The following is a 27455-nucleotide window of genomic DNA, read 5'->3' on the forward strand; positions in this document are numbered from 1 at the left end:
AATATCCCTGAAAAGAGTAGCTTCACTTTTGATTCTAACAAAATGTGAATTTATAAAAATGAAGAAAATTATGTTATTTTACTTATTATGTTATCATTTTACTCTGATTTTTCCTCACCTGAAGACGCAAGAGATAGTCAACAGTACTAATGATAATATTCACTGTTGTGGTGTTGCCCATCTGAGTACGTAGGTAATTTTGAAAATCTGAAATAATAAGTGATTTGCGCTTCATTACTGTGTATAGGATTGGAAAATACAAGATTGTTTTCATATATTTATGGAGAATACATTCTTTTTAAGTGAACTACAATATATCACAATGCAAATAAAACTGAAGAGTTGTTAACCATATGCCTTGCAACAGGCTTTACTGATTAATCATATGCATAAAATCTGAAAGTACATTAAGACTTAAAAATTCAAATTAAAATCCACAATTAATATTTTTGGCATGCCACTTTTTCTCAGAATACTGAATTAATTAGAGGAAAAAAAAATTAGAATTGATTCTATTCAACTCTGTTTAAGAACGGGCTTAATCACTTTTCCCCACAGATCCCCAAAAGTGATTCAGTTCACTTACCATTGTTATGCCCTTCACAGAGCAGTTGTAAAAATCTAAATAGATCTCGAGTAAATTCATCATGCTGCAACACTTTTTCACCTTGAAAATATATAAATACAATGATAATGAGAAAATTGTTATTATTAAATATGAAGAACACATAATCTTACAGTATCCTTCAAAATTGGAGATTCTAGTAAAAAAAACACAGTGCTATAAAAGCTGCATTAAAGCAATTTAAAGAAACAGACTGAAAATAATGAAAAGAAAAAGACAAAAAGCAAAGCTGAAATATTTAGCACTCCAATGCATCCATGTGTTAAAAAAAAAACAAAACCCACACTAAAACAAAACAACAAAAAAACAAACTACACATTATATATTTAATAATTAAATGGTTAGTTATGAATAAAATCATGCCTTAAATATGGATGATACTTCTTTAATAAGCATCAGACTGTTTATCCAAGCTGAACAGCTTAACACACAACCTGCTGCAGACCATAAAGCTAAACCTAAAGCTGTCTGGAAAGATGCAATTAAAGATTTCTTTCTGTATTTGCAACACGCTTTTGCAACAAAAACTGTATCAAAAACTGTACCCAAACATACCACGCTCACGAACGATGACTGTGGATTAAAGAAAAATAACAAGAATACAGGATAAGAATATTGGAAGTTACAAGTTTTTCTTTAAAATTATTGCTAAAGATTTTGTAAATATAATGCATATTCAGAACTCAAACCTTAAAATTATTTATATTAAGTCTGAAAACAGAAACCTCAAACCAAGTTAAATAACATTTCTAGCATAAGAAGGAAGCACAAATAATGTTTTAAGCACTACAGGTTATCAGTTTCATTCTACTTACGAGTTCCTTCTTCAGTAACCATTCCCAGGCCTTCTGCTTTATTTTGTCTCTCAAACGCATTCAAGTCAAGAACACTTATATTAAAAAAAAAAAAAAAGGAAAAAGTACTGTAGTACACAACAGAAAATTGTTTTCTTCTAGGAAATTTTTGGAGGCCTTCAACTGCTAATCTTAACCTGCTGTGACATGCACTGCCTCATATTTTACTAAATATGAATATTAATTAAAGGGACTTAGGATGAAAATAAGACTCCAGTGTCCATATCTGTGATGAAATGAGTCTCAGATCAGGTCTTACCGTTCCCCTAACTTCACTTCCAGTAACATCACTCATGGTTTCATGTATAAATGAAAAACAATAGCAAACTACTCTTAAACATGTCTGCCAAAAGAGCATCACTTGAGTTACTTCTCAGTCATACTGTTTTCCATGACACTTCACTACTTTTATATTGTTGCTGTATATATTATGCATTTTTATATTATTCCTAAGACATATGGAAACTGATTCCATACTCAGAAGACATATATGGAATAAGAGTCCCCATATCTTCTGTGATCAAAATAGCACATTTTTTGTGCTGCCTTGGCACAGACGAGTACCTGGAATAGCAGGTGCTGATTCTTCTCAGTCAGAATACTTTAATTCAGCTAGTCCAAATATAATTATATGATTATATACACTTTTTTCAGTTAAGCTGTAATGCATACACATGTTCTAAGTTCTACTCATATCCTTAAAAACAAGATGTGGAGCATTCTTCAAAGCATTGTTTTCATTCTCTTGTTAGTGCTCAAGTCATTTTATCAAAAACTTCTTTTTTAAGGGAGTCCTGAACAACACACACACACAATTGGTAGTAACATCATTGCAGATGCTTGCTAAATTGTTCTACATAAATGGGAAAAATGACAAGATAGAATAGACGTTATTTAATTACACTGCAACTACTAAATGATAATTTCTACAATGCAGGTCAACATTCCTTCCACAGTTCTTCCTTTCCTCATATAGCTTCTCCACTTCTGATTCCCAGTCTACAGCTTCACAGCCCTTCTGTTGCTTTAAACAGCTGAGAAAAGGAGGTTGCCTACTGTAAGAGTAATCAGAAACACCAACAGTTTTCCACCTTCTTTATGAGACATTTACCTTAACTAATTTGAAGTTCTGTTTTGTCAAGTAAATGGACTACAATGATCTCACCGGCCACATGGCACCTCTAACAAACTTGATACACATGCAGAGGGTTCAGATGAAGAGATTATGTGACTCGTCAGAGATGTGCAGAAACTGATAGTTTAGTAAAGCTCCACTGGCCTGTCTCTCCTTCAGTAATGGCTTTTCTCCATCCTTAGAACCATCCAGAAATCTTGAGGGATCTGGGACCAGTAAAGGAGCTATTACATTTTGCTTTCCTGCCTCACCAAACTAACCCTTCAAATGCATACATATAATCTTTGCTTGATTTTCTTCTTTGGAATAACGTTCTTCTAAAAGATTAACACACTACTACTCTGATTCACAAAAATTTTCACAAAAAATCAGAGAGCTCTACAATCTGTGACCTGCGTAATTTAAATCTAACAAATCCACCTGGACTGCGCAATAAACCACCAACCCGAATAAAACTGAAACAGTAATAATATGATTTATGGTTTTACCTGCAGGACTGCATCAAGCCAGAGAGACTTTGAAAGAATCCAGCATCCTTTTTCTCCTTCAGGTAGTCTAACATTTTCTAGAGGGTATGGGGGACATTTGGAGGAAAAAAGTTTGTATTAAAGTTATGTAAATTAACAATTTCCTAGATTACCATTCTAAATGCAAATTACTAGCAAGTAATAATATCACTGTTACTGTAGCAAAAATACCCTGATATATCTTCATTGTTAAGCCTAAAATTAAATGCACTAACATAAAAATACAACAGAACACTATAATTCTCCAAATTAGTTGTTTCCTTTATACAAACAACACTCTCAATAGTTAGGAAAGCATTACCTGTTGAACTATGGTATTCCCACCATTTAGAATAGCAATACCAAGTTTTAATGTTTCAACAACCATGGGTCCTGTATGACCTGTCAAAAGAACAATACAGTCAATAAAACTTGCAAGTATGAACTAATCAATCAGAAAAACAGTCCAAAAAATTTACCTAAATGTAGTTGCAATTCACATTTATTTTGCCTTGTTATATAGTATACACAAATTGTATAAGATATACATATCATATGTATAACAAGTTGTTTATGATACACACATCATATGTATAATGACATAATACTGACATAATACGTTACATATATAATATATATATATCACTATATATGATATGTTTATTGTGTGTACTTAATACTTCACAAAACATTACCTTTGCTTGCGCTAATCATCTGAAGGACCATCTCAGCAGCTCCACGATCATGCAAGCGAGCTTGCTGGTAAAGTGTTCTCTGCTTTTCCATTTCTTTCTCCTGTGTTTGGGAACAAAAGTGAGAACAAATTACAGACTGACAAATACAAACTGACTCAGGCAACATACAAAGATGAGAAATCTCAAGTTATTGAATGCCATCTGCCTGCATAATCCATGGATTGTCTGATTCCAAAACTTCAGAACACATTGTCTTTCTTTTATATGAATAACCTCAAAAAGCAACTCAATGCATGCTGGTTTATCCTTGCACTTATTGTAGTGGACATATCTAAAATGCTATCTTGCACTTTAGGTGATGAAAAAGAAATAAGATTTAAATTCTCACCTCAAATGTCTTCTCTTTTTCTTCCTCTTCTTCCTCCTCTTCTTCCTGACAGCTCTTTTTGTGTTAAGAAATAGAAATCACAACATTTTCTTAGTATGAAACATAATGGCAATTTTTACTACAGTATTTAGACTAAAAAAAGATAACCATTCAAGGAAATGTTTAAAGCGATAACTAAATCCAGTCAGAAGATTTAACATTCCCGTAATCCTACATATTTGTGCTTATCCCCACTAAGAAGCTGATACTATGTTAGGTATGAATACTAAGGGAATTAATCCAACTATATATGTAACAAGTAAGTGTAGGTTTTGTGTTCTTATGTCATCTCTCTATTCATATCCATAATATTGATTTTCAAAGTCAAACTCTCCTGATTTGGAAGCATCAGCCATAATCAATCTCTTGCAAACACTGTCAACTTTCTTTTGACAGACTTCACATAGTAACTCCAAGATAATGACCCTAAGAATCAAGATAACTAATACTGTTAAGACTTCTCAAGTTAACATTGTACAAAACTAACTGCTAAGTGGTATCAACAGGATTGCACCTACTGGAATTTTATGGTATTATTTTAAAGCAGGAAATTTCTTATTACTCTGAACACCATTTGTTTCATTAAAAATATAGAAATGACTATATGGAGACTTCAGAAGACAAGGAAAGGCATCTGAAATTAATCAGAAGTATCTGAATGAAACAATGGTTGGAGCTTGAAATTCTGTATTTACCTTTGCCATCATGGCAGAATAGGCGATATATAAAGGATCATCTTCTAGTTTGCTATAAAGAGAAAATATTTTAAATCATTTTATGATTACATCCTATTCCTAATAATAAGTAAATACCATTTTTTTACTAATGGGAAGTACACATATATCTACTTGAATTCCTATTATATTGGAAAATACTACTATAAATATATTTTCTAATCTCAAACCACATCTATGTAACTTTAATTAAACAATTTAGAGGAATATTTAGACATCCAATTTTGTCAAGTTCAGTAAGTAAGGATCACTGTCTGTTGCAAGTGCAGAAAAGCATTATGGAAGTACAAATTATAATTATTATATCAGATAATAAGATTACAGTACAATACAGAAAAATATATGAAGCACTGGACAAGTACTCTTCTTATACAAAACACAAATTCTCATCAAAAATCTGAAACAGAAACTGAAAGAGAATCATGCTAATCATCAATGCTATTTTGAAACCTTTTCTAACATGATGAATAAAATGCAATGAATGCCAACAGAAGAACACTTATCTATTACCAGGAGAGGATACACTGGATGAAGCAACAGTTCTTGTAGACTTTATGTTTCTATGAGAAGTCTGGTTTCACTATTTCTGTATTGGGTATTTAACAAGCTTTTAAAATCTCAAAATTGCCAATATTTTCCTCAATATAAAGGTCATACTGAGTTTAAATCCAAGAAAACTCTAATGAAACAGAGTGGTAAAAAAGTATTCACCATGGATAATAATGAACTACAATTATGTTAAATCCATTATGTAATATTATTAGAAATTCAGTTACTGTGTGATTTTATTTAATACATTTTTCAACATGGCTATCTTACCTCCTCTCCGTGAGAGCATTGCGACTAAAATAAAGGATAATCTGATGAAGTGGATCAGGCTGTTTTTTCTCAGTATCTTCCTCTTCTTCTTCATCTTTTTTTGGAGGTGTCTGTGGTTATACAGATTTATATCAGAATATACAAATTAAGCTTCACGAATAAGAAAAAAAAGATAGATTAAGCTTAGGAAAGGATTTAATTAATTTTGTTTTGTCCAAATTGTATTAACTTTCAGTACTCATCTTATTCAGCAGCTTACCAGAGCCTGCTACACTATTTGCCTGTATGACTAAGAAGGACTTACTGATTCTTTTATTCACATTTGATAGTACCATTAGAAGTTTCTCATTTGCAAGGTATTGAGAATAACACAAGTGAAAATCTTAGGGAGGCCTTATTCAGCAGAAATTATGAGTAGGTTTCCATTGGACCAGAGCTGAAAGAAAGTCCCAGCTCAATTATGTTCTGGAGAATTGATTGGTAAATGGAATTATTTTTAATAATATTGTCAGATGCATCATATTCTGGCTACTATTTGCTAGATTACTTTCATATATCATTTCTAGGTGACTGACTCAAGAAATGTAACAACTCTTACTGTCAACTTCAAACGTTTTTGACAGTTTGAAGTAGCTAGCACTGAAAAAGAGCAGTTTATTACTTTCATCTTATTTGTCTTGTGACCCTTTGGTGGGGTTTGTAATTATTACAGAATTATTGTAATTACTGTTTTGACTAACATTTGCATTCCTTCCTTTCAAAAAAAAAAAAAAAAAGCCAAAAAATGAAGCAAAGACCATACAATTGTCTACAGTATAAGAATATATTAGTTGTAATTTTGGAAGATCATACAATGTTCTATACCAGCTGGCCTTTAAAAAAAAAAAAAAAAGCTGCTAAAAAAAACACAATATAATTGCTTCTCCTAACTCTGAAGCATCTCCTGATGCATCTTCATGTGATCCATGGATCCATGAAGACATATATTCATTTTCACAGTATTTACATATCACCAAGATAGGTCCCACAGAAGTATTTTAGACAAACTGACAACAGAGATGGAAGAGATAAAACATCAGTTTTTCTGAATTGATGACCATATAAGTACCAAAGTGCTCAAGTTTATAAATCATTTCCATCAAGTTCACACATAAAGCAAATTTTTGCTGAATACGGCTGCATATATTTTCATCTCCTTATGATGTATAAAACAGCAAAAATAATTTGCATCAAAGCTGAAAATGTTAAAATTAAATATTATGCATCAATGAGAATTTAAAAAAGGGGAAAAGCATCAATTGCGTCAAGCTTTAAAAAGAAGAGTAAATAAAATATAGGAACATAGGAATTACCATAATGACAAAAATAGTTGGACAGTTCCTCTAAACCATCTCTCTTCCAAAGAATGCGTATCACTATAGTTCAACTGAAGGCATAAAGCACCTTAATGCTCTTCACTGTGCACCACAGGTTTAATGTCTTATTGATCACAGCAGAAAATGAACTTATGCCCTGGGGCATAAGGATTGATATTTTAAAAATTTATGTGTATGTATACTGTACATAAAAATAAAATATAGGTTATAGATACATAAAATATACACTGAAGTGGGCACTGAAAAGATGCCCAATTATATCAGTACTTACAGCCAAATCCTGAACTAGTTTCTCCTCAAATGAATATTCCTCTGTTTCTATCCAATAGTTCTGATAGCCATGGAGGAAGAGGTTAATAGAACGGTGCCTGGGGGGGGGGGGTTGTGAAAGTGAGATCAAGAGGGGTAAAGGAACATAGTATAACAGCTCAGGTGGTTAATGATTAGTAAGGATATGTGTTTGTACAATTCTGATCCTCTGATTGGTCAGTGAAACAAAAAGCAAAACATAACTCAGTGACAAATCTGCACATACTTTTGAACATTCTTACTTTTTTTTTTTTTATTACACACACATATATAACTTTTTCTTCTGAAGGCTTTTAGAGTGCTAATATACATTATAAGTGAAATTAAGGGACTGGTGCCTTAATACAAGCATGGGAAAAGTACATACTTTAAAAGACTGAGAGTGAGTGGGTGAGATTTACTCCTACTATGTGTAATTTAGTTTACTAGATCTAGCACATAGAGACAGCAGAAGTTGGTTGTCAACAGCAAAATAATTATCAAGTGCTTTCCAGCATGTTATGTGCAGACAATCACTGCCTTCTTCCACACAAAGAAGCCAAACATCAGCTTTTCTTTCAGTTGCAACTCTGGGCAGTGATAATGTGTCCTCAAAGAAGCTGCATTAAAAATATGTAAAAACTACTCTACAAAAAGACCAATTTTAGAGAATTCTTAGGTATAATTGGTTACTACTATAAAGTATTAATTTAACTGGAAAATTTTCCACAGAAAATATAGCTTATGGCAATAAGACTATGCATATTGACCAAACCATCCCATATTTACATTGCATTTGAGGGAAAATCTTGTTTTGAGGTGCTCTACATGAGGTTACAAAGGTTGTTCCACAAAGCCTTTTTGTTCACTTTTATCCTGCACCGATAATTATACAAATTGATGGTATATACTATGACTTGTCTAAAGACACTGCACATAAATTCTCATTTTATGGTGACACAGATATTCAGCCAACTCTTAATACTCTCCCTCTGGCACTGGTGACATTTTATTATCAGTTTTCAAAAACTGACCAATCAGAATACACTCTGAAAATTGTACAAATTCATGTTTTATGGCAACATCAAATCATGGCTGGGAAGGAATAAGTGTGTGCATAAGGAAGAGGCTCTCCACAAGTTACATTACCGTTAACTTGAGTATAAGCCTGTCATACTGAGTTTTTTCATGTACTTTTTCCAGCCAAACACGTTGAAAGGTGCTCAGGAAGAAATTGCTAATTTTGTGTCTGAAGAAAAGCATATAGGTTTTCATTGAAGAACTAACAACAAAGGCACAAGTTAAATTCAATAAAGTAGTCAGAAAGAATGTATTTGTAAACTCTGTATGAAAAATTGCCATGTATAACTTTGCTGTATCTATGTGCATATACAGATGATAGACGATAAGACAAATAATTTACAAATTAATTTCCTTAAAAGATGAAACATAAATACAAAAATCTTAGAGAATGCATTTCTCATACAGGACACTATTTCAAAGCTGTGAACATACATTCATTAAACAGAGAATAAATCAGTATTTTCTGACTTCACTGACATTTTTTCCTTGAAAAAAAATGAAATAAATAAAACTACTATTTATTTTGTACCTCATAGTACTTCTCAGAAAAGGGAGTACTTGAAATAGTTATGAAAGAAGTTAAAACATTTTTTTCTATAATTCAACAAACCTGTATATCAACAAGACAGTTCAATTGCTAAAATATCCTATTGGAATTCCAGAAAACTGATACATATAAGAATGCATTTGAAGAAAAATAGATTTAAATGGAAAATTAACATTAAATTATATCGAAAGCCATCTAAATCTCCAGAAAATTATCAAAAGAAAGGGATCATTATCCACTGAATATATTAATATTTTCTAGAATAAATTAAAGTATCTCCATAAACTGTTTGCTTACTGCCTTTTAGTTAACTGCCCTTTAAATAAATCATCAATTTTAGAACTAACACTCCCAATACAAAGTTGCAACTAAACTGAGGAAATTTGCAAGATATCAGGAGCTGCATTTGAAACTGTGGTACAATGGTATTAATATAGCTCTTAGAATTAATCATACCCCACTTGAAATTAGACTCCCTAGGGTTCAGATGTCTTAAAAACACTATCAATTTAAATGACAGAGATAGTTATATATGCAATAAGGTGCAAAATAGTGTGGTAGCCTTATTTTCCTGTCAGAATCCAATGATTTACCTAGAAAAATGTTTTTATAAACTAATGAATTTTAAAACTTTTTTTTTTCTGCACCTATCAACTGAGGACTTTTTTTCACTCTTGCCTTTTTTTGAAATGCAGGTATTGAAATTAATTGGTTAAAATAGAGAGCTCATTTTTATAATCTGGAAGAAGAAATAATGGGACAGATTTTCCTCACATTCATACTAAGATTAGGTTTAAACTCCACCATAAAGTCTACCATAAAGTTTGAGAAGAACCAACCTCTTTTTTTTTTTTTTTTCCCAGGGAAGTTAATGAAAATTACAGATACTTAAGTTTTCTATTTCAATAAGTATTATTATGTATTTTCTTGAAAATGAAAACACAGATTCATAACACATTTTGCCCTTTGGCAAGTTTTACATCAACCTCATGAATCCTAAATATATGCTTTTTAAAACAAAAATAAAATGAATTATTTTTATCATTTAGGTGCTCATATATAATCCAAACATGTTAAGAATTATAAATCCAGAATACATTTATTAAAAAAAAAATCTTCAAAAAATTGTTATACTAAAATATCTACCACTTCTTGTTTTTCAAAGCAGAGTTCTTGAAGATAAAATAGTTGATAGTTCAAACCTAATCAGTTTGGTTTCATGTTGTTTCATTTCATATCTTTCTGTCTTCATAAAATTGCCTAGTGGCATTGTGACAGTTTAGAGTCTAGAACTACTATTTTCATGAAGATGTTTGCTTTTTACGGTATAACTGGCTTTTATTTGTCTTGTGCAAACCCTGCATTCTTCTCAGTATGTTAGTGGCACAGCTACAGACCTTTAGCTGACAACAAGCATGTAAATAGGCTTTAATACAGGCATTTTAAAATGTAATGCAACTCTTTTGTTAAATACTTTGCAAACAATCTTGAACAAAAATATTAAACATGAACTATGATAAAACACAAAAGCGAAGAAGCAAATTTAATTAGAAATTTGCTTAGGCTGTATCTGAATACAAAGCACATTGAAAAGAACATGGTAGTGAAAGGACAGTAATTATGTGTGGTGTTAACACATGGTTTAAATCAGTAGATGAATCCAGGCATGGGATGCACGGTATCTCAGACTTTGTGGTATCTACTTGCAACTGGAGTAATAAGCAGAGCAACACACAAGTGCAAAACCTCATTGTGCACTGCTCTGCCGCAATATCTCCTTTACTGTATGTATCATTTGGATGTAATAGCTAAAGGTTGCCTCATGCAAGCTAGAGCACGAAGCGTTCATGCAATAAGAGTATAGCCATACCAGAAAGCTTTAAAAAAATACAAACACAGGATAATAAAGCACAACCAATCAGAGGCAAAAAAAAAAAGAAAAAAAAAAAGACAGAAACAGCAACAACATCTTAACATATTTTTCACAAATAACGTGAGGAAATATAGCAAATAACGACTGACAAAAATGAAGCATTTTGTTTCTGAAGCAGTGTAATTCCTATGGTCTTTTTCCCCTCTAGTTATTTGTCATGAGACAGGTATTTTGCTACTGTGAGGAATTAGCTGATAACTAACCAACTCTTGTTTCTTAGACTCCATTACACAACCCAAACAAGTAGCAAACTTGTAGGCATACACACAAGTACTATTTCCACTCAGAAATGTAAACAAAATTAATGAAAAATAAATCTTTCAGCCATTTACCTGGGCAGGTTGTACAATGGTGCCATTCTAAAACAAGCAACAACAGCCCTTTTGCGTTGTTTTGACAGGAGTTTATGCCAAACAGCTTTCTTGGATCTCAGTGGTTGTTCAACCTATGGGAAAATATCTTTTATTACATACTATGGAAACTCCATGTTTAATTCCAAATTTTCTTTTTAGACACTGGCTAATGTATCTAACAAATGAGAAAATTTACAATTTGCTATCAAATTAGAAAAGTTACAAAAACATCATCTGAAAAAAAAAAAATATATATATATATATTTCATACTTTGAAAAAATACTGAGGGCCTTATATACAGTGCCTCTCAGTTCATACAGGAAAGCTTGAGATACCAGAATATCTCATGGGTGGGACTCCTACATAAAACTCCTAAATGATTACTTTGCCTGTTTATAACTATGCATATTTAATCATTCATGTGCTAAATTTCTGTGCTATATCACTTGTGAATAAAAAGAATCAACCTTACGTGGAAAGATTATAAATGCATTTTTGTATTTAAAATTGTAGCATTTGAATGCACAGACAACTAGATTCAAAAGTTGCTATAGAATCCTCCTGTAGAAATGGAACGCAGGCTAAAATCGGTAATATTAGAAGTAAATATATATGCAAACATTTCTCCCTAAAATTACAGTTTTCATCTACTGAATGTTGAAGTTTTGTACATTACACTTCATACAACTCTTTACAGTAAAGTTTTGCAGGGGCAAATACATCCTGAGATTTCCATGAAACAAAATTGAGGCACTTCAGCACATGTAATTAACAATTTTGCATATATAGACATCTGTGTTTGTGCATGCATGTAATGCAATGTAAGCATTACATGCATACATACAAGCAATGTATAATTGCTTTCATCTGAAAATTTTAATGACACACACTGAATTGGAAGTAATTTATGTAAGGAAAGAAACTCACTCTACTTTAAAACAAGCACAGAATAGACATGTAACTTTATACCTGCTCCAGATGATAGAGAGCAGCTGATATCCTCTGCACACGTTCCACGTTTTTCTCAGGGTCACTAGGCTCATCATTTTTCAAAATGTCTTTATACAGATTTAACTGCCATTTCACAGCTGGATCATCAGACTAAAAAGCAACATATTTGATACTAAAGCTGCTGAATGAAGATCGTGAATTTCACTACTGCCATTATTATTCTCGTAGCATAATGAAAAATGTTACAGGTATTCCCATTTCATCTGTCCCTTTCAGTCCAAATTAGCATTTGCAAATTAGCAAATAGTCCAAATTAGCAAATTAGCTGCTCAGAAAATACATTAGATTCTGAATTCCGTTCTCATGCAAGATTCTATTTTATGAAACCAAATAATCCACCCTGAAACTTCTTTATTGTATTTAACTCCATTAAAAATAAGGAAGCACATTAAGCACTGAGATTGGTGAAATTCTGTACTGACAGTGGAAACTCTGTTTTATGGATTTTAATTAAAGACAGCTGGAATGTAAGTAGGCGAAGAGCTACAGCCAAAGTTTTGGCTTTTTTTTTTTTTTTTTGCAACAGCTGAGACAAAAATATGAGAAAACACATTAGAAATATCTGTTGTGTCTAATTTAAATTTAGGTAACCTCAAATTTATAGCAACAGGACAGCCATTTGCTACTAGAGAAAAATGAATTTATTGTATTATGTTCAAATATGGAAATATGGGCAATGATCTTAGTTAAATATTTGCAGAACAATGACAACTCCATTGTGGTATCACCTTTGACAATATATTCAGCATCTAAATAGCAGGAACATATATGTGCTTGAAAAACTCTCGAGTGCCAAAATGACACATGGTTTCATTATTTCATTACAGTCACTTTAAAATGCATATTAGTAAGTACTATTTAATGGTTAGAGCCAGTTAAGTTCAAAATAGGAAGCTGAAATTAGTTTAATTTTATTTTCTTCTTGGATTGAGATAATTTTAAGTAATTATAACTTTAAAACTACCATTATTTAAACTTCACTAGTTCTATAGGATTTCCTGAAACTTCAAAATACCAGCCAAGTCTACAAAGAAACCAGGTTTGTCACAAAAATATTATGAACAAAAATATTAAAATGACAATTTTTCTAATAGCTTTTCACTTGCTTTTTTAATGTACCATGGTCATGATAAACAATTGCAATTTTCATGTTTAAAAGTGCTATCCCTGACAGATTTTGTTACCTTTTCCTGCAAATGTAAGTTGTTACGTAAATGCTCTTTGACTTCTTCATCAGTGTCCCTCTGTAGAAAGATAGAAGTGCTTCTCAATTTTTGATTATTATTCATCTTATAAGAACATGCACAACACAGAACAGTTATTGTTTTAATATTAAAAAGTAACATTGTTTTCAAAGTACATATATTACCAGAAGGGCATGGGACAAAAACATTTTAAAATTGTGACCACAAAACAAGGATTAAATTTTGAAAGAAATTAAAGCTAACTAATGATCTTCGAGTATTTGGTCTAAATGTATCATACAATGTCCTGAGCTGGAAGGCACCCATGAGAATCATAAAATCCAACTCCTGACTCCACACAGGGCAACCTAACAGTTAAACCATCTATCTAAGAGCACTGTCCAAACACTTTTTGAATACCAACATGCCTGGGACTACTTCCCTGGGTAGCTTGTTCCAGTGACTGACCATGCTCTCAGGGAAGAATCTTTCTAAAATCCAATTTGAACCTCCCTCCCCCATATAGCTTCATTTCATTCCCTCAGGTTCTACCACTGGTCACCAGACATATCACTGGTTAGTGCCTTCCTTTGGACACTCTCTAATAGTTTTATATCCTTATATTGTGGAGCCTAAAACTGTACACAGTACTCAAGGTGACGCCACACCCATGCTGAATATAGTATGACAATCACTTCTGTCGACCAGGTTAGCTAAACTGTACTTAGTGCAGTTGCTCCTTTTGGGTGCCAGGGCACATTGTTGACTCACATTGAGCTTATCATCACTCAAAAACACTTTATCCCTTTCTACAGGACTGCATGCCCGCCATTTTTTCACTTGGCATATATATATGTAAATGTACATTTTATACAAATGGAAAATACCATGGAAAGGATGGTAGCTGTCTGTGCACACCACTTTGTCTTGTGAAAGCACAATTAGGAGCTGTAATTGCTTACAGTACATTGACATATTTTATTATATTAACTGCTTAGATATTATGCCTCCAAATTGTTAATAAAGTTCTGTTTATTCTCCATTAAAAACTATTAGAAATTATGCACTTACATGGCTGTATCTAGTCTTAGCCAAAGAGATGAGCTCTTGATCTCCAGGAGTACACATATTCAAGCCAATAGGAAGCATCTTTTTAAGTGCAGCTACAATCAAGGATGTTTGTATGGAGTACAAATCCCCTCTACGCTTTGATTTCTTTCTTTCTTGATCTTGTCCTCCAGACTGTAATAAAAATATTAAAATTAAATAAATAATACAAAGGTAAATGACTGCAATTATTCTCCTACCACATACTCTTCCAACACATTCTTCTCCTAGCAGCCCAAGAAAACTATGTTCCTAATGTAGTACATAATTAATTAGAAATGCTACATTAGAGGAAGGGCATACAGTCTTGAGTGGGAAATTACAGGAATATTTTTGGTGTGCTCCAATGATGAAACTGCAGTAACAGTAATATTTTAATTGCAGTAAAATAGTTTTGGATGCATTCATACATGTAAATCTAACTATATTTTCTGGACCTTAGCTCTCAAATCAGAAACAGCTATAGAGTTAAAAGCTAAGTCAGTCTCAGGGGATGGTATTAGTCTGTTACAGAGTCAAATTCAGGATGTTTAAATTTTTGTTAGAAACTTTCATGAAGATACAGCCATCCAGGGTATCAATGAATTAATATTGTCTGATTTACCTCACCTAAGAAATAACAGTATCTAAAATACTTTGATTGGTTGTAATAGCATGCCAATGAACCAATGCCTCTGGGAAAAGCACTGTCCTTTGACTTTGGCTAATGTAAGTAAATCTGGAATGAAAAATTAATCCTTTTACAGCTTTGGAGATTGTGAACAATTGGAAAACGAAAACAAAAAAAGACAGGAATAAACAGCACAACAAGGTAACATCATCCTATCTTCAATAGACAGCATACAATGGTATTTCACACAACTTTTAATTTAGGAGACAGCAAACCAAAACCTTTAAAACAGATCCATATATTTAATGAACATATGGTAAACACCAACAACATAAAAATAGCCCAGTTCTGAATTCTGTACCTAGATTAAACTCCTAATACAGGCAAGGGAGTTTTGCCTAAGACAAGATTTCAGGACTAGGCCTATAGGTTTATAAAACACTACTGAACAGCAAATGCTTGCATTTAACCCTCCACATCCTTTTCCCTCTGTCAATTAAATTTTACTGACTACTCTTTGTAGTATATATTGTGTAGTTCCACATAAGGATACAGCGGAATCCATTGCAATCCATAATTACCAGTTATTATCACACTACTATCACATAATCACTGAAAAGAAAAAAGGTAGCTATACATAATCCAGTAGGTGGGAATTTTTGGCAGATTCTGTCTTCTACATGGTGAATCTCTGTGTACACAGCTGGTGTTGAAATCATTTTGCAGGTCAGAGGGAACACACAAGGGATGTGGCTTCCTTTCTTAAGGAACTAGCAATTGCAAGAGAGTACTTTGCCTCAAAGCTTTGCTTTTGGAAGTGCCTTAGAAATAGCAATGATGTAATGGCCATAATAATGATATTATTTGTACTCTACATTGACAGCAGACAAACAAATCCCACAATGTATCACTATATTCCAGTGGCGTCACTATGCATAGTAAATAAAGAATACCAAAATATATACATAGATCTATTAAAAAAAAATAAAAAATAAAAGGAAGAAGAGAGAGACTTTTACTTTTGAGAATCTTTATGCCTAGGGACATTTTACACATCCAATTTTATTTTTTCTTAATTTTCATTTCAGATTAATAACTAGGTGAACATAACACCTGAACATTTTTAAAACATGAAAAGAAGATCCATTCTGCCTTTGCCATCATATTCTGCTGTCTATTAATTTGCAACTCTTGTGGATAAATGTGTAAGTAGAGTCACAGACAAACACAGAAACCTAAAAAGCAATAAAATTAGGTCTCTTTACGGTCTAATATGTAACTATATAAGTGAATAAAATACCTTCATTTCAACGTAAAGAGTTTTAAATTGGGTATATTTTCCCCTAAAGAATTAGCTGTGCTAAAAGAACCTCAGCAAGAAGAATGATATATTCTGATTGCCTAAAATAATGATCTTATTGCCTAAGGATTTGAACACACAAGCTGAAATTTCTTCGAACAAATGTATATAGAAAAAAAATTACAGATTTTCCATTAGATTGATAATAATTGAATATATAATCAAAAAAGCAGAATATTTATATTGAAAAATATAAGGAATATATATTAAATATAACTAAGACTGGTTAAGATAATGGAATTAATATTTTTCCAACCCTCTTTAGATAATCCATTCTGTCAGACTATCCTGAGAATGTTCATTAAACCCTACTCTATATACCTGGGTAAGTTTGAAAATAGCAAGGCTTGAAGTCAGATCTATTTAAAAAGTGAGCAGTTGTGGTATCTTATGCTTCCAGTTTAATTAATTAAAAACTCTTCACACCATCATCATACTGGCACAGGGTGAAGGGAGAGATGAAACAGAAAACCATGAAAATGGATCCCAAGGGATCCATTTTGTTTTTCATTCTGTATCACCAATAGGCTGAAGAGTATTTATATTTATTATGAATTATTATTAAAATACACATGATGGAAAGGAAGATGAACTACAGTTCACTGGAGACTAAGGAAGCCTTGAATACATAAATGTATTAAAGAAACAAGGACTATTCAAAAGTGTCCTCACATCTCACATGATTAGGAAGGACCCATTTTAATTTTGGACAAAGGTAGTAGTTGAGCTCTGTATCTAATTTGAACTTCTTCATTCTAACACGATCTTCCATACATCTACAGACGGGATACAGACTATAATACTTTTTCCCATTTATTCTTCTTGAATATCATAAACCAGATATGTTTCTGATGACTCTACTTAGGCATCATTTCTACAATGTCTGCTACAATATATTAGTAAAAAATACCCCAGAATGCAGAAAGACAGCAGAGGGGGAATGCATGTCTAAAATAATTACAAAATATAACTTTACTACATTTTTACAATAAAACAATGCATGGGTGTGCTAATGCGAATTTCAGCTGCTCTGTTCAAATGCTGCCACTTTAACTCAGAGAAAATTTATAGTACTCAGGACTTGGGCCTTCACTTTGTGACGCCACTGCTATGATCAATGGAAAGAATGCTTGGAGCCTGATCATTTCTAAAGATAAAACAAAAACACATCATGCATTTTGACCTGTACCTTTACTTGCATGGCCTGTATGAAAGAAAAATAAAGGGAAAAACATAAGTAAAAGAGATGAAAAGATGATAACTTTACAAGTTAGTAATAAACTTACTCAGCTCTATCAGGACAGTAAATATTGTAAGTTTGTAGCTAAAACAATAAACTGTGAGTGTATAACTAAATGAGACCTTAGTGAAATAATTTTTATCTAGCTTAATCCTTATTAAATTATTGTACTTCTAAATTTATCTGCTGCTATTCAGCATGACTCCACTATTCAGTGCTTCAGCATGTAAGGAAGAATATCCAATAAGTAAACACATCAATATACCAATTACTGAAACTTTTCCCAGTATTGTTAAAAGAAACAAGGTGTTTGGAATTCTGGATAAACCAATAATGAAAAATATTCCAACAATATTTTTTTTATTCCTATCCCCACCCTAAATATCAATGAGGAAAAAAAATGCTTAGAAATAGAAAACAAAATCAAGACACCACCATGAAGATGGAACATTTCACTTATAGCTGTATTTTCCCAGTGTTTAGCACGTTACTGTCTTGTAGACAGTCTGAGAGAAAAATTGAGTTAAGCTCGTATCTCCCAGCAGTACCCATTTTGAGAACACTATTATAAACTCTGCTGTAACTCACACATACATAGTTTTATTTACCTCTTTATTATGTTAATACCATACATACATACACACAAATAAACATGTGTTCATAGCCAAAGCTAGGTTATGATTGTGTCTTTTTTATCAAAAAGATAACAAGACTATGTTGCTACAGTGAAAAAAGCACAAAATTTTAAGCATTACTTAAGGGAATCCTTGACTGAGCATGGGAAAATACTGTAGAAATCTGTTGATTAAAAACAAAGAGAAAACACATAAAAACAAACTCTTCCTCCTGCTTTCCATTCTAACTTTGCTTTCTTGTGATACTCAAAGTAGTCTATAATGTTTGCTTTTTGGCCTGAAACTTTGAAGCCAAGCTATTATTAAAATGTTTCTATATCCTCTGATAATTATGTCACATAGTAAAGACCTTCTGTAAATCAAAAAACAATGACAGACTAATAACCAAATAAGTAGTAAGCACCTTAGAATCTTCAGTATTGTACTCAGACAAATAATAAATTTTAACTGAATATGTGTGAAATATGTAGATGCTGCAGACACGGTTCAGTAGATACACGTTAAAGGTAAGTAAAGGCAAGAAAATGATAATTCCATTTCATTTATTAGAAATGACCATAAAAGTAATCCATTCATAATTTACCATAATATAACTAAAGGAAACATATTCTATGCAATTGAAATGTTCAATGTTGAGATCTAAAATTCTTGCAGAAAATATTAATATCAAATCCTCAAATAACCATAAATTTGCAAATAATATGTATTATGTATTACAGATAGGCACAAATCATAATGCTGTTTTGTAATACAAAGTTGATTTTTTGACTGCCTCAGACTTCTATAATAGGCCTATACAGATGCTTTTTAAAAATAGACATAAAATTTTGTTATTGAATGCCAGTCATACTAAACTTCAGTAGGATATACAAGTGTTTAGCATCTGAGGTTATATATCCAACCACACCTTAATTTAGCTTCCAAAGCTTACTCAGAAAAACTGCCCACATATGTATGACACGTTTATTACGTACATGTTAATGTCTACATTTAGACTTTTATACCAATTAACTGTAAAACAATAGGGAATTATTACATTTTAATAAAAATACTATTTTATCAACAAACCTGTGAAGGATTCAAAAACAAATATAGGATGAAAAGAACGTTTAGTTTCTCCATTTCAACTACCATCACAAATCTCTTATTTTAATGCAATCTAAGTTACCAGTCTCTCTCGGACTGAAAGTTCTCTAACTTACCATTCCCCTCCGAGCACTCTGCTGCCATTTTTTTAGAAAAGAAAAATTAAAAAACGTTCTCAGCTGTTATTATATTTATTTGAGAATATATTAACAAAGTTAATATTGTATAATCAAAACACAATGGGTATTATATCTTTATTTATTTATTTATTTATTTATTGTAACAGTGAATCATTTGTCACCATTGATATCAGCTATAGAAAAATAACGTAACCCTAAATCTTCATCCTCAGCACAACTTTTTCTGCATTTGGCATACAAAGATACAGAATCTCCCATGATCTATCATACATTACACATTACCACCATCACAGCATCCTAGATCTCTGGAAAGCTGGTAGTCCCTTTGCCTAAAGAATTGTTCGTGTTGGACTGACTGTTAATGGCCAGTGTTCACATTCACGTTTATTTATACGTTCTCATAGTGGGTAAATATTGTATATAATTGTTTTCATTAAACATAATGTGAATAAAGAAGAACTCATGATGAAGAGAAAAGTACTAGTTATTCTTCTGTCATACTGTCATTTCTGAACTAAATGTTAATATTAAAGCAAGAAATTATATAAATATTGTTCCCTAACATAACGTGCGTTACTGATTACTCCATTAATATACAAATAAGTAACAATCCTCATAGTGAATTCTGAAATTCTGTTACTTAGAGAATTTCTTGTTCATTCTAAACTATGCAGTCTTAAAAAAATCAGATGTAAATACGTGCTTTAATGAACACACTGGGGTTTAAGAGCACTTACATCAAATACTATAAAATATTATAAATTTCCTGATTAGAAACAATATATAGAAAAACAATAGAACACTTCTAAACAATGCATCATGTATCATATAATGGTATTTGAGTCCTGAAAAATGGCCTAAATGATCACTACTGCAGATATGGTACCAGATTAACAAAATATTCAATCATGAACAACAGTCTTTTATTTCTGTTCCTATATTAGCAATAACCATGCACAACATCCTTGAATACTATGATTTTGCATTAATATGCTTACAAAAAATTATATTCATATAAAAAAGATTTATGACCTCGTATTGTATGGCCATATGAAGAAAAGCACGTTACATATGCATCTACATTTATGTTATATATAAAAATATATTAATTAAAATATATACAACAGGTATTTGGAAATCTAATTTTAAAACTAAACTTAAAACTAAAACAAATTAAAAACTCTCTTTAAAACTAAAACAAATTTGGGTTATATAAATTCTTGATGCTGAATCCCTATGATTTTATCCAAATCAGAGTGATATGAGGTTATTCTTTTTTTTGGTGAAGATTTGTTTTGTCATTCCTGCCGTGCCATCTTTTACTAAAATATGACACTAACAGTTTACCCCATCTTTCCAATACTGCAGATTCAGTAAAATTCAGATAAAATATGAATTATCTGATTATAATGTACCATGATCTGAAAAAAAAAATAAAGAAAAGATTGATTTCTTGGCTCCGGATACCAATTCTAATTCACAAATTTCAAAGTTTATGTGTAGCAATTGCCATATGATAAAGTATAGAGTAAAGTATAGAGATTTCTGTTAGACTGTGTTAATTAACCATCATGTAATGTGCATTGTGTCCACTAGTCATCTCACTAATGAGGATTATACAAACACTTCAATACTATCATCCAATTTCAAGGAGCTGTATCTTGAAAAAAAAGAAAATGCGTTAAAAAATTCCTTTTCTGAATTTTTCTATATATTTTGAACTGCTGTTCAGTGTCAGTCATGAACTAATGATGAGCAGAAAATCCAGTATTTTTACTTGTAAACTTTCCAGTAATATGATTTGGCTCAACCAAGTTTCAAAACTTAAAAACTTAGAAAAGAAGCAAACATGTTTTTCAAGAAAATTAAAAAATGTACTGAGACATTTTTTCTGACTCTCTATTGTATAAAGTTGGGCTTACTGTAGCCAAGTTACAGACAAAATCAAAATACAGTGAAATACAAAACAAACCTCACCTCTTCTTGAACCATTTCTAAACAGGATTTCTCAAAACACATTATAAATATAAATAGAAGTTTGTTGTTGTTGTTTTTTCCTCCTATATTTACCAACACTACCTTAGAATTATATTATTTCATCTGATTTATGGATCTTGTTATGAGTAAAGCAGTCTTCCTCAGCTAATGTCAAAGGACACGATGACATTTTCTCTGTTATGCAGGTAACAAATGTATTTTTTATAGCCATCATGTCAACATCTTGTTATATTGAAAATGAGTAAAAATATAAATGAATGTGGTCATTAATAAGAAATGAGAAAAACAGTGCACATATGGCACACTACATGTATGAATAAAGAGAGATATACAAATGCAGCATTACTCCATCAAAGCTGAACAATACTGATGTTCACAAGAAAAAGAGCAGGTGGACAATATTGCTTCAGTAACTGTCACTTATTTTTACAAAATATTCTACCTGTTTTGTTTTGTAAAGGACCAACAAGCTATATTACATATTACGACCCATGTTCTCCTTTATATGTAACTTCTTCACATCAAGACACATGTTTAAATCTCATATCTTTGAAAATTTAACACACACTTAACTAATTCACAATATTGTGCACAGTTGTTTCCATGCCTGTCATCAAGAAGCAACATTATTTTTTGTTTCTTCTATCAGCAGAGCAGCAGCAATCTGAGTAGGTTTTCAGAGCCTTCTTACAAAGTATTAAACACATCTGAAGATTTAATTGATCCAAATATTTTTATTAACTTACTTTAGACATCTTGCTTTTGGTATCTCCTGTTAAAAATGCCAGGTTGTTGATTTCATTTTGAATCACAAAATTTTGTTCTTCTCTTTTGAAATTCTAAAAACAACCAACAACAACAACAACAAAAAAAAATTAATTCATCTGCATGTACCACACCTATATTTACAGAGGGAATGAAATGGAGAAAAAAGTATACATCTTATCTTACATGTGATTTACACCACAGGATAAAAACTTCAGCTACCATTCGGAAGAGTTCATCAGAGTCTGCATCTGGTTTCTTTAGCCAATTGGCTCTGGTTAAAAATAAAAAATAAAAATATGACATTTAAAATAAGACAACTGAATATAGATATTGGTTGCTTTAATGGATTGGGTTACATTTGTGTAGTTAATCTTGGAATTTAACAACAGCCACTTCAATTTTCCATAACTATTGGCTACAAAGGCCATTTTTTATGGCAGTTTAACTAGTCCTAAATTCCTAATTCTTGGTTACATACTTTTGCCGGTCACCCTTCCCCATGGTGACAATGTGTTTTTGTGCCTTCCACAAAATGGACTAGAAAACAGACATGGCTGAAAAACAGAACTCATCCACTGAGTTTTTCTCTTCCTTTTTCTATTTTCCTTTTCTTTCCCTAACAAAACCTTTTCCTTTCATTTTTCTTTTTTCTTTTTTTTTTCTTTTTTTAAAGAAAACATTGTGTTGATCCAAAGAAGAATACTAATGGGGAGAGGATGAAGAGTAAAAGGAGTTTAATGAGTGGGTAGAGCTGTAAGGAGCAACTGCTTTAATTGGTTTATTTTTGTAATGCAGGAACTAATACAACTTCAGTCTGAATCTGTCTTCACAAGGATCATCAGTAAAACCTGGGCAAATGAACTAACAGATGCAGCTCTCTTAAATACCTCTAAATTAAAATGCACTAATATGCCCATACATAACGTGTGCATAGAATCATAGAATTAAGATTGGAAAAGATCATCTGGTCCAACCATCTCCCACCACCACTATCACCCACTAAACCATGTCCCTAAGCACCACTTCCAGCCTTTCCTTAACAACCCCAGGGACAGTGACTCCAACACCTCCCTGTGCAACCCCTTCCAATGTCTGACTGCTCTTTCTGAGAAGAAATGTTTCCTCATTTCCAATCTGAACCTCCTCTGGTGCAGCTCGAGGCCATTCCCTCTAGTCCTATCACTGGTCACCTGTGAGAAGAGGCCAACCCCTGGCTCCCTTCCTTTCAGGTAGCTGTAGAGAGCAGTAAGGCCTCCCCTGAGCCTCTTCTCCAGACAGAACAACTCCAGGTCCCTCAGCCGCTCCCCACAGCACTTGCGTTCCAGGCCCTTTCACAAGCTTTGTAGCCCTTCTCTGGACATGTTCCAGGGCCTCAATGCCCTTCTAGTACTGAGAGGCCCAAAACTGAACACAGTACTCAAGGTGTGGCCTCACTGGAGCAGAATACAAGAGGACGATCCCCTCCCTGGGCCTTCTGGCTACACTATTCCTGATACAAGCCAGGATGCCACCTGAGCACATTGCCAGCTCATGTTCAGGCATCTGACAGCCTCCATGAAAGGAATTGTAACATTTTAATTTAATCCTCATTAACTCCATCCCCGTAGTTGGATTTCTGTACAGCTTAGTGAAGTCTGTGTTTTTAAAAATTGTGTTCTCCTGCCAACATCATCTGATTTAGTAAAGCCTAGTGCATCTAGAAAGAGTAAATTGGTTCACAGCATAAATGAACGTGCATGCAATGAAAATGCTCTTAGCTATCTTAGCTATCCTGTTACTAGAAAAATTTAAGTAGACACTGATTGTGTATGTTAGAGCAGTGTTGTTAAGAATAGCATTAAAATACTGTAGATACTTAGATACTATAGATACTTCAAATACTCTTCTCAAGAGGATCTCAGGAACGTGGTCTGGGGCAAAGGATAAGGAAAGTGTAGGTACGGAATAATCCTTAAGTAAACTGTTGAGTAGAAAATCTGGTTATTCAAAAGGCAAAACAGCATTGTTCAAACATTTTTATCTCCTTCTTAAAGAAATGCAAACAGAGAAGATCAACATTTTTGTAGTATTACCTAGATATATAGATTCAGTTGAGGCAAAATAGCTTTTCACCCCTTCAATAGTTAAGGTTTTTAGCCATTTTTTAATTTTCAAAAGGTATACTCCTGTGTAATGACATTGGGATGTTGTAATACACATGAAAACTCTGGTCGGGATATGAGTTCTCCACAGTAACACTGCAGTTATAATACAACCAAATAAGCCAAAATGCTTGTGAGAAAAAGATGTGAATTCAGCATATCCCATCCTGTAAATTAAGAATCTTAAAATACTTAGGATCTGAATTCAGCAAAACATGAAATGCATTATTTTCTTCCTGATTATCTGATCACAGATTCCAAGTAAATTAACTAATAAATATCAGTTTAATTATTATTTACCTGTTGTTGTCTACATAACGTATCAACATTGGATAGAAGGCATAGAGGTCTCTACAAAGAACAGCAAATTCATCGAGAATGAGTAGCTCAGCTTCCTGGGTGTCAGTTTTACTGTCTGCTTTCAGTTGCTCCTCTTCCATCACAATCTTTATAGCTTTCTTCTTCAATTTCTCCAGTGTTGGAATAAAGTGAGTTTTCAGCAGATCTGGTCTGGCTTTGCTGATGATAGGCTGAGCATAAACTACACATAAAAATACATATGACCCTACGATTAATACACAATTGATGCTTTTAATTGTATTAATATGAATCCTCTGTGGTTATAGAAAACAAAGGTCATAGCGCTCCACATATTTCTGGAGCACCATAAAACTATTAATTATACTATGAATACAGCTTTCTCAACCATTTATATTGAGAGATTAAAAGCCAGTTACTGGAAATTCAGATTATATGTATTTCAGTATTATGTCATAGAGTATTCCAGGTTGGAAAGGCACCCACAAGGATCATTGAGTCTGACTCCTGGATTCATACAGGACAATCCAAAAAGAAAACCTTACTTCTGAGAGCACTGTCCAAACAATTCTTGAATTCTGACAGGCTTGCTTTCATGACCTTTTCTATGGGGAGCCTGTTCCAATGCCTGACCACCCTTCCCGTGAAACACCTTTTCCAACCTGAACATTCCCCGTCATAGTTCAATGCCATTTTCATTCCTTCAGGTCCTGTTGCTGTCACCAGACAGCAGAGACCAGGGCCTGCCTTTCCACTACTCCTGGTGAGGAAGCTGTAGGCCACCATGAGGGCTACTTCTTTTGACTGTCTCTAATAGATTTTCATATGTCTCTAACCTTGATGGAATCTCAATAAAATAAGGATTGAGTCACACAGTCCTCAAAAAAATAGCTTTTTGGGAAGTTTCTTCTCTGTTTTTGTTTGTTTGTTTTTTTAATACAATGTTTAAAATAGTCAGAAGGCAGTGTTCTAGAAAAATTTGTCTTTTGACTTCAGCAAGCTAACATACAGAGAACGAGTGACTCATTCAAGATCATAGATCTATGTTGTGGAAACATTAGTAAGATGATACAGACCACCTAAGTCAAAAATCCTTTCAACAACCACACTATTACATTATCTGCTTTTGTAGGTTAACAGTGGCTACAAAACTGGAAGCACTGGTCTCCATAATTAAGCAAAGAACTTCTTACTAAATTTTAATGGAATTCTTATTATTAGCTTAAGACCTTTCAGTATGTACAATAATTCTTAAAACCCAGTACCGATATAGCATTACAATTTAGCAGGACAAGACTACTTTTATATAGATTTTCTTGACTCACCATATGGTATACTGTATTCCTACCCTAAGATGAATGCTAACATTTGTATACAGTACATTCTTTCAGCTAGCTGTCTGCAAAATCTTACAGGACATTTTGAGAATTTTTCTACTCATTTAGTATTTGAACAAAGCAACTACTTCTGAATGCTAGTTACTTTTTTTTTTTTTTCTTCACCATATATCATTTTTTCCCTTTGACTTGATACTTTACAAACAAAAATCACAGTATTTATACACTCTACTGCACTGCCCAATTCTTTGGTGTCTTGAGGCTTAATGGTATTTAAAACTCCAAATTAAGTACTAAGGCTTTTATACAGCATATAGGGAAGATAATATTTTCAAAATCCATTGTGTTGTATAGAAAACTCTCTGCTTACAGTGATGCTATGGTGCACACATAAAAATAATAACGAACTTCAGAAAAGAAGGACAATCTCTTATTGTTCTTTATCTGCTTTTTACCTGACCTTCTTCCTGCTGCTTTTAATTAAAAAAATATTGTATCACTGGGTAATACGGTAAATTGTAGCATAGGAATTAAATATTATTAGATACAACTACTCTTAAAAAATATTTACAGTACCTGCAATTCTCTTCATCCAAGATGCTTCATCTATTCCCAGATTGTTGTTAATGATTTTCAGAATGTTTCCCAGAATGATGCTTAGATGTTCAGATGTTATCATCGTACAGAAAGGCCCGGCACTTTCAGGAACACTCTCAGACCCTCGTTCCCACCAGTAGGACAAATAGTTGCATAGCATGGGTAAGATAACCTCAATTACATGAGGCATTTCAGTATACCTTGCTCCAGACTCTGCTAAATCATTAATTTCCTTTATTAGTCCATCCAACTGGGGGATCTCTGGACACATCTCCTCTACTGTATCAGGCATACCTAAAACTGCAGGTAGAAAAGGTAAAAAATGAAAAGATTAATTAACAAAATACAGGAGATCATCTACATAAAAAATACAAACAACTTTTTCACTGCTTTTTTTGTTTGTTTTTCTGTCACCATCTTGGACAGACATAAATAACAAGACTTTGGGACATACAAGAGTCTCTTATCTAATAAGTTATGTCTTTCTGATGATGTGCATATAGCACTGATGTAGACAATAGCAGCCTCACACATATAGTGTCCAGCA

At 32.8% G+C, this 27455-nt stretch overlaps 1 protein-coding gene across 13 annotated transcripts in view; it reads right to left on the reverse strand.

Annotated features, from left to right (window-relative positions):
* The window catches only part of RYR3 (ryanodine receptor 3), a 222397-nt gene that overhangs the window by 24578 nt on the left and 170364 nt on the right, over positions 1-27455 (reverse strand). For 6 of the 13 annotated variants that reach the window (XM_068684283.1, XM_068684279.1, XM_068684282.1 and 3 more), the window contains exons 66-84: positions 26888-27208; positions 24957-25197; positions 22699-22786; positions 22494-22586; positions 14643-14813; positions 13572-13631; positions 12346-12477; positions 11355-11467; positions 8609-8708; positions 5796-5905; positions 4938-4989; positions 4204-4257; positions 3816-3915; positions 3443-3522; positions 3103-3179; positions 1441-1514; positions 1181-1198; positions 587-667; positions 119-207 (exon numbers count right to left, since the gene is read on the reverse strand). In XM_068684283.1, coding sequence (XP_068540384.1) covers positions 119-207; positions 587-667; positions 1181-1198; positions 1441-1514; positions 3103-3179; positions 3443-3522; positions 3816-3915; positions 4204-4257; positions 4938-4989; positions 5796-5905; positions 8609-8708; positions 11355-11467; positions 12346-12477; positions 13572-13631; positions 14643-14813; positions 22494-22586; positions 22699-22786; positions 24957-25197; positions 26888-27208 — 2054 coding nt within the window. Of the gene's footprint in view, positions 1-118; positions 208-586; positions 668-1180; positions 1199-1440; positions 1515-3102; positions 3180-3442; positions 3523-3815; positions 3916-4203; positions 4258-4937; positions 4990-5795; positions 5906-7442; positions 7540-8608; positions 8709-11354; positions 11468-12345; positions 12478-13571; positions 13632-14642; positions 14814-22493; positions 22587-22698; positions 22787-24956; positions 25198-26887; positions 27209-27455 lie in introns of all 13 variants that reach the window. The other 7 variants (XM_068684278.1, XM_068684289.1, XM_068684286.1 and 4 more) reach the window with 3 other exon arrangements.

Source organism: Anas acuta, chromosome 5 (genome assembly GCF_963932015.1).
Source record: "Anas acuta chromosome 5, bAnaAcu1.1, whole genome shotgun sequence".
Lineage (NCBI taxonomy): Eukaryota > Metazoa > Chordata > Aves > Anseriformes > Anatidae > Anas > Anas acuta.